General features: G+C 36.8%; 1 protein-coding gene across 1 annotated transcript in view; it reads right to left on the reverse strand.

Moving 5' to 3' along the window:
• Positions 1-13,255, reverse strand: part of IL1RAPL2 (interleukin 1 receptor accessory protein like 2) — a 965,470-nt gene that overhangs the window by 35,375 nt on the left and 916,840 nt on the right. The window contains exon 7 of the mRNA XM_046673670.1: positions 7,831-7,960. Coding sequence (XP_046529626.1) covers positions 7,831-7,960 — 130 coding nt within the window. The remainder of the gene's footprint in view (positions 1-7,830; positions 7,961-13,255) is intronic.

The following is a 13,255-nucleotide window of genomic DNA, read 5'->3' on the forward strand; positions in this document are numbered from 1 at the left end:
CAAACTAATTTTCACTCCTTCAGTCCCGGGCAGGTTTTGACTCTTTACGGCTAAAATTGGAGCACAAGAAAACATTCTAGGCAATTGAAGATTCTTGCTAGTTGTGTTTTGATTAATTGAATCTAGCTCCACTGAAACTGTGAACCATCTCTCCAAGAACAGCTTTTCCTCAGTCTTTAAACCTCAGTTTTTTTATCTGTAAAATAAACTGAAACTATTTATCTCAAATGGTTACTAATGAAAATCCAATGTAATTTAGGATGCCAAAAGGTTTTTGCAATCTACTGTGTAGTATAAAATCATGAAGAGGAATTATCATTATTAATATTACTATTTTCTTGTCTAGAGCAGCTTACAATACAAAACACCATATTTGAGACTGGGCATCTAGAGTCTACTCAGTAAATGAGGAGGGATAACAAATATGTCTTAGGTAGTCTTTAAATATTTTATCCATAGGTCAAGGCTAAGACCAACCATGGAAGTGGAACTGTAAATAGTACAGTCACCAGTCCTCTAAAGATCATCCTTCAGATAAATGGCAATTAAGGCTGCCCCTAGGTAAAACTATGCTGCTTATGAAGTTTACGTTTCCATTGAAGCCTCCTCATGACTTACAAAATCTACATTCACGTATAGGTACGATGAGATTTGAAACTGATTTAAATCAAAAGCAAAATGATTGATCAGTGTTCTTTCTTCCAGTGGGATAAGCTGAGAGTGGGAGAAAAGAAGAACTGGGGTGTGTGTGTGTGTGTGTGTGTGTGTGTGTGTTGTTTTCTTTTGTTTTGGGGAACAATTTTTGGAAGCTCAATTTTGGGAAGACCAGGGCAGGTGGGGTGCTTCGAAGCACTAAAAAAGTGTGGTGAGAAGTTGCCAAAGCAGAGCCCATCACTTCGCACTGGCTGCCTGGGACTTCAATAGTCTCCTCTATACATTAGGGATAAAGTACATAGTCACAGCTCCCTTTTTAAAAAATTGGTGAGTTATTAATAGGTTATTTTGGGTCTTTAATATAGACTCACTTTATTACAAAAATAAAATATTTTCCTACCTGTATCACTTTCCCTCCTTTATTAAGAGCATTTCACTCATTCAGGAATAGTATGTTAAGGTAAAGGGATTTCACCCAGACGGACAGAAAATGGTGGAAGCAGGAGTGAAAAAACCAAAACTAAAAACAAAGCCCATATTCAACTTGTAGCCTTTCAGGAATTGAAAGTAAATGAAATAATTTGCATTTTAAGAAGCTTGTCTGGAAAACCTTAAGATAAATTGAATATGTTTTTCAGGTCAAGAATTATGAAAGATTTGGTAAACTGTTTTATGGTATTGCCTGAGGAAAAAAAAAACATTAGATATTGATAGGGAGATTTGTAGAGTGGGATTTATAATTGGAAATTACTCTCTATTGGGGTAAAGCAATTGCATTGAAATTCATGCAGTCTCCTTCAACAATCAGATCCAATTCACAATCCTGCAGGCAAGTTTAAAGACTATTATTTCTTGTTTAATAGGACGGGTTCAATTTCTCTGGCATTTTTTACTAGCACTGTGGAATATGTACCTCATTAGCAAATTCTTTTTTTTTTTTAATTCTCAAGCCTCTGGTACGATTAATTAAAATGAAGTTCTGTAAAGGTATGGAACTGGGTTGGACTTCTTAGAATGCTCACACCCAAAGACTACTCCTTTTGATGAACTCTCTTATCCCACCTTGCAAGCTGTTCCCATTAACCTTTAACAAAGGGACAGAAATTAGGAAGTCCTCTCCTACTGATGGTTTCCACTGGGCCTCCTCCATATAATTGACTTCTCTGAATAGACATGGTAGAGCTTGTAGAGAGCAGCTTGTTGTAATGACTTTAAAACGGTTGATAAAAATAACCAAATTTGCACAATTGCAGCTTATGCTACTGCACACACCAAATTCCCTTAACATCCCTACAAATGATGTCTTCTGGGGTCAGTGGAAAGGCTGTGATACAGTTATATGGGATAGGCTGGCAGTTGTAAATGGATACTACATTTGGGTTCAGGTTTCCTTAGAGCTGAATCTCTTAGCAACGTCAGAGACTTGGGAGGGCTATGCCAATTTCTGCTTAAAGGGAAATAAAGGGGGATCTGTATGCCCAGAGTGGAGTCTGAGTACTTTGGAAATAGGTTGCAAGTCAGGAGATGCAAAGAACCTTGGTGGTCAACGTAACCCAAACAACAAACAAATGAGAACTCCAAAACACTGGTCAGGATTTGATCAAATATGCTAGTGAAGTTGCAGGCCAACTGCTGAATACAGAGGTTGCACTTACTGTAATCTGAGTGACATAATTTGCATCAAGTTTTTGGTAAATATCCAAGCTTTTTCCCTAGGTAGATTTCTTTTTTGAAAGTCCTCTATTCCTCTGGGACAATACTAAGAGATAAAAGTCGCAACACATTTCTAGGATCAAGCTGCTGCCCAGGAAACGGAGAACCTAGGCGGCATGCTCAGTCTTCCTTCCAGATCCAGTGCCTCTGTGGCAGCTTCTCCACAAATCAACTGCTTGCGAACAATTTATTTACATCCTTTTTTCTTAGATCTACTGGGCAGTGTACTTCTGACATGCATGCACAACACCAGAGCTATGATTCAATTAAAATATGAACAAATACAATACCCTGAGGGAGAGCTATGCATCCAGAAGGAAATTTTGTTTCCAGAAATGCTTTTGAGAAGAATCCTCTACTTAACATTTTCAGTGTTCTGCTGTCAGAACTGTTCCCCTTGGAGAAAATGTGTGGGCTATGAAAGAATGCAGATCTTCTCTTGGTTGAACTAATGGTATGATTAGCAATTTTTTTCGATGAAACTACTGGATTTGTTCCAATCTGCCATGCTGTGTAAAAATCTTGTATGCTTTCTTTCAAGGACATTGGTTTTGGAGGCTAGAAGACAGAATCTAGTAATTAACTCCTGTGTTAGCATAAATGGCCATAGCCTGAAGGAATTCTCACACCCACACAAGCTCCCAAAGAGATCATAGGTCACACAATTAACATTACAAAATGGCTGACTGTGTGTTGATTTTGGCCAGGAATCCCTGCCTCTTCCTTTGCACTACTCTGAAGGTGTCTCTAGTTAGCTAGTAGGATTTTGTGAAAATTTCAAAACAAATTCCATGTTAGCTTCCTCCACTGCAAATATAGGTACGTATCCTTTTTTACCGGGCGGTTTCGGGAGGGTGGAGAAAGGATGTAAGAAAATCAAATAAATAAGGGCATTCTGCAAGTCCTGAAAGTTGACTTCCTATAGTGTCACCAACTAATTGCACCCAAGGAACTCAAGGGTGGGTTTGGAAGCCTTTAACTAACTGTTTAAAAGATGTAATCCCCAACCACTCTGAAGCAGACCAAGCTCCATCACAGAGCGAGGCCTATGACTTTTGCCTTATTTATTTTTTTTTTTTGAGGAAGATTAGCCCTGAGCTAACTGCTGCCAATCCTCCTCTTTTTGCTGAGGAAGACTGGCCCTGAGCTAACCTCCATGCCCATCTTCCTCTACCTTATATGTGGGACACCTACCACAGCATGGCATGCCAAGCAGTGCCATGTCTGCACCCGGGATCTGAACCGGCGAACCCCAGGCCACCAAGAAGCGGAACGTGCAAACTTAACCACTGTGCCACCAGGCCGGCCCCCTGCCTCATTTTTAATGCTAAGATCTCTTTTCTGGGAGGAGCTTAGGCCTTATCACCATAACCTGCAGTGTATGTGGAAGCATGTTTTCCAACTGAGCCTGCGCAAGTGAATACCCACTTCTTCATTTGAATATTCATTCCCATCCAAAACAAAAAGTCCCTGCTTCCCCTTGTTCGGGGACACAACAACTTTGGAAATGATTCTGCGTGTCCTCCTATTTGCTGCAAATATACCCTACTTTGTGTGATGACTACTTCTGGTAGAGAGTCTGATTTAACTTGCCAGGAGGTGAACCCACTTTGGTTTCGATAACAATAGCACTTACTATCTGGTTGACTCATTTGGCACCAAATATAGTGGCTTGGATTGGCTTGAAGTGTTTCACACATGTATGCTTTGTCTGTCACACGCTAATCATTTGCTGCTAAGAGCAGCAGCAGTGCCTAACTTTTCTTTTGTAAAATAGTATAACCACTTTGGAATATAGTTTGGCAGATTCTTAAAAAGTTAAGTAGTCCCGGACAAGAAAAAGGACAATAGGTAAAAACTAAGGAAATTTGAATAAAATATGGACTTTAGTTAATAATAATGTATCAATTTTGGTTCATTAATTGTAACAAATGTACCATGGTAACTTAAGATGTTAATAAGAGGGAAAACTGCGTATGGGGTGTATAGGAACTCTCTATACGAATGTTTGTCCGGTCGTCACACCCCCCCACCCAGCCCCCACTTGCCAATTCATATGTTGAAATCCCAATCCCTAATGTGATGATAATAGGAGATGAGGCTTTTGGGAGGTGATTAGGTCATGAGAGAGGAACCCTAATGAATGGAAATAGTATCCTTATAAAAGAGACTCCAGAGAGCTCTAGAGCTCTATTGCCTCTTCTACCGTGTGAGGACATGTGAGGGTACAGTGAGAAGATGGCTTTCTATGAACCAGGAAGTGGGCTTGCATCAAACATTGAATCTGCCTGTGTGTTTTGATCTTGGACTTCCCAGTCTCCAGAACCAGGAGAAATAATCATTTGTTGTTTAAGCCACTCAGTCTCTGGAATATTTGTTATAGAAGCCCGAGCTAAGACACTATCTTCACAATTTTTCTGTAAATCTAAAATTATTCTAAAAACTAAAGTTTGTTTTAAAAAAAGAGCTAAAGAGAAAGAACTAAAAAAGTTAAACATACACCTACTATATTATTAAGCCACTCCATGTCTAGGTATTTACCCAAGAAAAAAGGAAATATATGTACATACAAAGGTGCATACATGAATGTTCCTAACAGCTTTATCTGTAATAGCCCCCAAACTGGAAATAACCCAAATGTCCATCAACAAGTTAATGGATAACCAAACCAAAATATTTATATCCACATAATGGAATACTACTCATAATAAAAAATAATGAACTATTGATACATATATCAAGATGGATGAATCTCAAAATAATTGTATTAAGTCAAATAATCCAGACAAAGAAGACTACATGCTACAGTATTCCATTTATATGAAACTCTAGAAAATGCAAACTGATTTACAGTGACAGAAAAATCAGTGTTGTTGTGGAAGAAGGGCAGGAGAAAGAGATTACAAAGGGGTACCAGTAAACTTGCAGGTGGTTGATATGTTCATTATCCTGATTATGGCAATGATTTCATAGGTGTATACATATAGCAGTCAGCTCTTACAGATTGCACACTTTAAATTGTGTATTATTTATTGTATGTTAATTATACCCCCTAAAATGTGTTTATTTAAAAAAATCCAGTCAGTCATGTGCAGAAAAAGGGCGATAATTATATTAGGCTCATATAACTACTACATTTGATCATGAAATATAGCTCTGAGCTATTTGGTACCAGAAATTTTGCTACTATGTACCATTGTACCTATCATTTGCCCTTTGGGGACCAGTTTCTTTCTCTGAAAAATGAAGAGTGACTCAAAGTCTTTTATAGGTGGATACATTGAGAATAATTCTAAACACATATCTTGTAAAATAATTTAAAAGAAATTCAGTTGCATTAATTTCATAAACCTTAACTTGAAATTGGCTAGTAATGTAATAGTAATTACTAAACTCAGAATCTTAACGTTTAAATGAGAATTAATAGTTAAGAATTATTTGTAATATATTGATTTTTTCTGAACATCTGTTCTACGCCAGGCAATCAATTCAAAGTCTTTTTTTTAAACAGCTTTATGAGATATAATTTAAATACCATACAATTCATCCACTTAAAATGTACAGTTCACTGTTTTTTAGTATATTCACAGGTATGTGCAACCATCACCACAGTCAATTATGTAACATTTTTATCACCTCAAAAAGAAGCCTCAGACTGCTTCTGAGGGTTTCCTTTTGGGGTGATGAAAATTTTCTGGAACTAGACAGTGGTGGTGGTTGCACAATATTGTGAATGTACTAAATGTCACTGAATTGTACACCTTAAAAATAGTGCATTTTATGTTATATTGTATCCACCATACCAAAAAACCCCACCCATATTCTTTAGGTATTTACCATATCCCTCTATCCTCCCAGCCCTAACAAACCACTAGTTTACTTTCTGTTTCTGTAGATTTGCCTGTTCTAGATATTGCACATAAATAAAGTCATGTAATATATGGTCTTTTGTCATTGACTTCTTTCACTGAGAATATTTTCAAGGTTCATCCATGCTGTGGTGTGTATCAGTACTTCATTCTTTTTATAGCTGAATAATATTCCATTGTATGAATATACCACATTTTATTCATCCATTCTTCAGTTGATAGACATTTAGGTTATTTCCACCTTTTGCCTATTGTGAATAATGATGCTGTGGACATTTGTGCACAAGTTTTTGTGTGGATCTATGCTTTGATTTTTCTTGGTTATATACCTAAGATGGGAATTGCTGATTCAACCATTTGAGGAACTGCTAGACTGTTATCTAAAGTGGCTGCATGATTTTACACTCCCAGCAGCAGTATATGAGGGTTCCAATTTTTCCAAATCTTCGCCAACACTTGTTATAATCTCACTTTTTGATTATTGCCATCCTAGTGAGTATCAAATGTTGTCACTGGATTTTGATTTGCATTTTCCTGATGACTAATGATGTCAGGCACCTTTTCACGTACTTTTTTCCTAGAAATATGATCATATAGTCAATATTTTTCTTAGGCTCTCAGGAGGGACATGGACCCTCAAAGTTATGAACCCCTAGAGTGGAGTTATTGGATGGAAACATGAAGAAAAACTGTCATGGCAGTTATTATAAATTACACTTAATCATAGTAAGTAATATAAAGTATACTTGCTTCTTTTACACTGCTATATATTCAGTAAGAAAAGTGAAAGAATATATTTTAACCTTAGTTGCACTGAAATATTGAATTGGTTTCCACTACATGATTCTTAATGGGAAGGAGGAAGAGTCAGAATTTCTATCAGAACGAGAAATGTACCTCATACATTACCATCCCTGAAATCAAAGGGCAACCCCACAGACTAAGTGAAGTAGGAAAAATTACCAATCTTTTATTTGTACAAATGCAATCATACTAAATAGGATTAGAAAACTAATAGAGTAGATATCTATATACCAGGGAGGTATCTGTGTAACAGGAGAGTAAGAAGAGATCTGGGGATGCTAACCTGACAGTCATTTTCAGGATGAGCAGTGGGTACTGGGAAAAATAAACACTATTCAATGAGAATTAACATTTATTTTGGGGAGTACTAGCTTAGTACTGCCATCCCAGCTTTACATCTATGACGTATGAAAGATGTCTGTTCCCAGAGAGTAAATGAGCACTTGCCCAGCGGTCTGAGGAGTCATCTACAAAGTTTGGATCTTTGCTATGACTGGATGGAGTAACAGTGACCTAAGCTTTGGAAACTCAAAGGAATTTGCTTAGGCAGCTTTGAGGGGGTCATTACGCCCCATGGCATATTTTTACAATCTGAGAAAATTTCCTTATATTGGAAGCTTACACATTTGCATTTCTTGAGGCAGCCAGCCTCACTTTCTCCACCAGATCAGCTTTTAGAAAATGGAATGATTTGGAGTTGCAATGAAAATCCAGGCAGAAGCTCTTCTAGGATGTTCCATTGCTTAACTACAAAGACAGCAAAGAAAAATAAGCAATTCAAGTTCTGTACCTTATTTCACCTTCTCTGATGTGACCTGCCAGTTCTTCAATAAACTTCTCCCCTTTCATCCAGTAGATCATCGGTCCAGACTCTCCACTGAATCCAAAGAATGCTTTGCAAGGGATGTTCAGAGGCTTACCTGAGAATGACAGAGAAAAAGAAATGAGCAATGGTTCCTAGTTATCACTGGGAGACAGAAAAGGACCATTTAACATCCAAAGGAAAATTCAGAGGTGACCCATTTTTGACTCTTCTTCCAATCTTCTTATCAGTGTACATGAGAAAAATTTAAAATAGTTATAAGGGTTTCTGGGAAATTTTAAAACAAGATATTATCAAAAATGAGAAAGTAAAGAGAGTTACTCAGTTTTTAGAACTGCTTATTTTTACTGGCTCCTTCCTAGGAACTAACATAAAAGGATCAAATGAAAAGAACCCTCTTTTATTTTGATTTTTTGAGAGTATTAATTACTGCTTACTTGGACTTGCTTTTGAAGTTAACATTAATCAAAAGTATAAGTTAATTTTTGCTTGGTGAAAACCACATAACAGACTATCCACTATTATGAAGATTGCATAGGGAAATTTTATTTATTCTGATGATTGTCTAGTCTAAGAAAAATTGGATAATACAAATCAAAGGAAGAATTTTTTAATTACAAAAATATCTATAAAAAGTACATGCAGGGAAAACTCAGTCTAACCATAACTTCTATATTCTTTGTGTCACCCACAGTACTTAAATAATTCTAGGAAATACTACAGTGCTTTTTATTATGCATCATTGTGATTATAGCCAAAAATTTTGTTTTAATTATAAATTTATCATTAAATACATAAGCAATTATTTTTTGCTGGCATTGATTTTATTTTCTTCTGGTAAAGAGGATCAGAAAGGGAAGAATGCCATAGAGTGCACAATCTTGATATTTCTGACAAAGAAATCCCCCAATTAATAAATGGTAATAGGGCATATCATTTTCTCTATAATATACAATTTTTGCCCTTGTTGGAGCACTAGATAAAGCAATTTCAAAAATATTCTTCCTTGTAGAGTACATGGTGGACTTGTTTCCATGATCACACTGAGCCACGGACAAATTCTCCATTCTATTCTTAAATTGATCCAAAACTTCTATGTTCTAAGAATCATTACTTTCTGGGACCCTTTCTATATAACCACCATAACTAGCAGACGGCTTTCTTTGAGGACCATTTTCACAAAGAAACAGTTTTCATGGGAGTTAGGGTCTATTCTAAGACATAGTAGAAATTAAGAAAACCTCATAGACATGTGAATGTAGGGTGATAGGCTGGGCTTAACTATAATAAGTGACTTGTTGGCAAATATTGGTCTTTGTATAGTGGAAATTTATCTCAGCAAAATGACATGTCGTGGACTTTTGAGATTATTCAATTACTGTCAAAACTTGATATTAATAATCTATCATACATTTCTAGTGCAAATCTGAAAAAAGGTTATTCATTGTTGCTTTGAACATGTGCTCTGTGATATAAGCTTGAGCAAAAATGAAAGATGGCCTCGTATAGTGGAAACAGCGCTGGACTAAGTGTTAGTAGATTTGGATCCTAGTTTTGGATCTATCGTGAAAAAGCAGACCAGCTGGCCCTGGGAAGATTACCTAACCTTTTACAAACCGATTTTTCACATATGTAATGAGAATGGTAATAATACTCGGGAAGCTCAGATATGACAGTGTCTACAAAAGTGCTTGGTGAACTCAAAAGTCCCATCCAAATTTAGCATGGTGGTGTTTCTCCTTCTGAAGCTTGGTCTTTCAAGAAGTCAGATTTGAAGCATAATATGAATGTGGATAATGAAATAGATAAATTTTCATGTTGACCCTGCCAATCTCATGTCTTTCTTTTATTTATGAGCTCCTATGGGTTAATATGTTCTCTTATCAATGCTCTATAAATACTTCCTGGATTCTAGAGTAGGTGTGATTCATCCAAACAGGCCTTGTGCCCTCTAAGCCTGAACACAGGGTCTTTTCTATGCCTTACTACTCTTCATTCCCATGAAACTGTCAAACCAGATGGCAGAAAATCCAGAGACTGCAATAAACTTTATTATAAGGAATTCCGGTTGCTAAAACTACCAGTATGTACATTTATACATACAAATTCTAGTTGTCATTCCTTTGGGCTATGTTGAAAAAATATATCAAGGGGCCAGCCCGGTGGCACAGCGGTTAAGTGTGCACGTTCCACTTCAGAGGCCTGGGGTTCGCCGGTTCAGATCCCGGGTGTGGACAAGGCACCGCTCGGCAAACCAAGCTGTGGTAGGCGTCCCACATATAAAGTAGAGGAAGATGGGCATGGCTCTTAGTTCAGGGCCAGTCTTCCTCAGCAAAAATAGGAGGATTGGCAACAGACGTTAGCTCAGGGCTAATCTTCCTCAAAAAAAAAATCAAATAAAATAACTTTTAGTGATTCCTAGCATGTGAGTGCTCAGGCCTGGTTTGATTTTAATGGAGGAAGACAATTATAGCAATGGGCAAAAAGGGGCCTCCTTGAAGTGGTCTATCAAAAATGACAATGTCTGCCCTTTCTTTGGCACTACACAATGGGTACTAACTATTGCAACAATTTCTCCTGGGAGTGTTTTTACTCTCCCATCAGTCAAATTCTTATTAAATAAACTCAAGAGACAGATATTTCAGCAGTCTAGTTTCTACAAACACTGAACAAATATCCTGAAGCCTTTTGTCAACAGCCAAAACAGGAAAACCATCCAACCATTATATGCAATACTCTGAGGAGATTCTCAAAATGATCAGTTCTTACGCCAGATAATGAGACTCAATCAGGGTGTGGACAACTCCTCTTCCAAAAGGCATGAGAGGGATCTCTGCATTGATTGGGCAAATAACCTAAAACAGAATCTCTCCAGGCATTTCTAAAATTTGGCTTATGTGCATGTGTAAACTCCAATCTACCATTTGCATCTGTTTGCTACTCTATTGTTTTGCCTCTGGACATTTTCAAAATCATTCCTATGGTACCGTATGCTCTACTTGTAGAGATGACCAACTCACATTTGTCTAAAGGGGGGGTACTATAGGCTGAAGACTATCAAAATAAAAAGAACTTTATGAGTTTCTGAGTGTTGCGTGCTATTCACAGGTACTGGCTTTAGACACGACTCTCTTTTAGGTTCAACTTGTATTACTAACAATTTCTCCAACACTTTAAGTCTAGACAGTCAACAAAACTTATATGTCCGTACAAAGACTTGTACATGAATTTTCATAGCAGCTTTATTTGTAGTAGCCAAAAACTAGAAACAGTCCAAATGTCCATCAACAGGTGAAGGGATACATTCTGGTACATCCATACAACAAAATATTAATCATGTATGAAAAGGAATGAAGTATTGATGTACACCACAACACAAAGTTTTTCAAAATTTCGAAACATACACTGAAATAAGCCAGACAAAAGAGTACATGCTTTGTGATTCTACTTATATAAAATTCTAGAAAGTTAAACTAATCTACAGTTCCTTAAAAAGCTACACATAGATCTGCCATGGGATGCAGACATCAGACATTCTCTATGAAAGCTTATTCCATACAAAGACTTGTACATAAATATTCATATCAGCTTAATTTTTTAAATTGAGGTATAATTGACAAATAATATTACATGAGCTTCAAGTGTACATCATGATTCAATACTTGTGTATATTACAAAATGATTACCATAATGTGTAGTTAACATCTGTCACCATACATAGTTATAAGTTTTTTTATTTTGATGAGGACTTTTAAGATCTTCTGTTTTAGCAACTTTCAAAATGCAATACAGGGGCCGGCCCTGTGGCCAAGTGGTTAAGTTCATGCACTCCGCTGTGGCAGCCCAGGGTTTCACCAGTTCAAATTCTGGGCACGGACATGGCACTGCTCATCAGGCCACGCTGAGGCGGCATTCCACGTGCCACAACTAGAAGGACCCACAACTAAAAATACACAACTATGTACCAGGCGGCTTTGGGAGAAAAAGGAAAAATAAAATCTTAAATAACAAAATGCAACACAGTATTATTAACTATAATACTGTAGTCACCATGCTATACATTAATCCCCATGACTTATTTATTTTATAACTGGAAGTTTGTACCTTTTTACCCCTTTCATCCATTTCACCCACCTCTCACACCTCACTTCTGGCAACCACCAATCAGTTCTCTATATCTATGAACTTGGTTTCTTCCCTTAGATTCTACATACAGGTGAGATCATATATTACTTGTCTTTCTCTGTATGATTTATTTCACTTAGCGTAAGCCCTTAAGGTCCATCCATGTTGTCGCAAACGGCAGAATTTCATTATTTTTTATGGCTGAACAATATTCACTTGTATAAATATACACACATTTTCTTTATCCATTCATCCATCAATGAACACTTAGGTTGTTTCCATATCTTTGTTATTGTAAATAATGCTGCAATGAACATGGGGGTGCAGATACCTTTTCGAGTTAGTATTTTCATTTTCCCCGGATAATACCCAGAATTGGAATTGTTGAATCATATCATAGTTTTATTTCTATCTTTTTGAGGAACCTCCATACTGTTTCCCAAAGTTGCTGCACCAATTTAGATTCCCATTAGTGATATTGAGCATCTTTTCATGTACCTGTAGGCCATCTGTGTGTCTTTGGAAAAATGTCTATTCAGATCTGTCCATTTTTTAATTGGATTTTTTTTTTTTGCTATTGAGTTGTATGATTTCTTTATATATTTTAGACATTAACCCCCTATCAGATATATGATTTGCAACTATTTTCTCCCATTCAGTAGGTTGCCTTTTCATTTTGTTGATGGCTTCCTTTGCTGTGCAGAAGATTTTTAGTTTAATGTGGTCCCACTTGTTTATTTTTGTTTTTGTTGCCCTTGCCTTTGGAGTCAGATAAAAAAAGTTATCACCAAGACTGATATCAAGGAGCTTACTATCTACATTTTCTTCTAGGAGTTTTATGGTTTCAGATCTCACATTCAAGCATTTAATTCATTTTGAGTTAATTTTTGTGTGTGGTGTAAGATAGTAGTCTAGTTTCATTCTTTTGCATGTGGTTGTCCAGGTTCCCCAACACCATTTGCTTAAGAGACTGTCCTTTCCCCATTGTACATTCTTGGCTCCTTTATCATAAATTAATTGAACATATATGTATGGATTTATTTCTGGTCTCTATTTTCTGTTCCACTGATCTATGTGTCTTTTTTTATGCCCATATCATATTGTTTGGATGACTATAGCTTTGTAAAATAGTTTTATATCAGGGAGCATGATGCCTCCAGCTTTGTTCTTCTCTCTCAAGATTGCTTAGGTTATTCAGTCTTTTGTGCTTCCATACAAATTTTAGAATTGTTGGTTCCATTTCTGTGAAAAAAGCTGTTGGAGTTGT

This window comes from Equus quagga, chromosome 10 (assembly GCF_021613505.1).
Source record: "Equus quagga isolate Etosha38 chromosome 10, UCLA_HA_Equagga_1.0, whole genome shotgun sequence".
In the NCBI taxonomy this organism is placed as follows: Eukaryota; Metazoa; Chordata; class Mammalia; order Perissodactyla; family Equidae; genus Equus; species Equus quagga.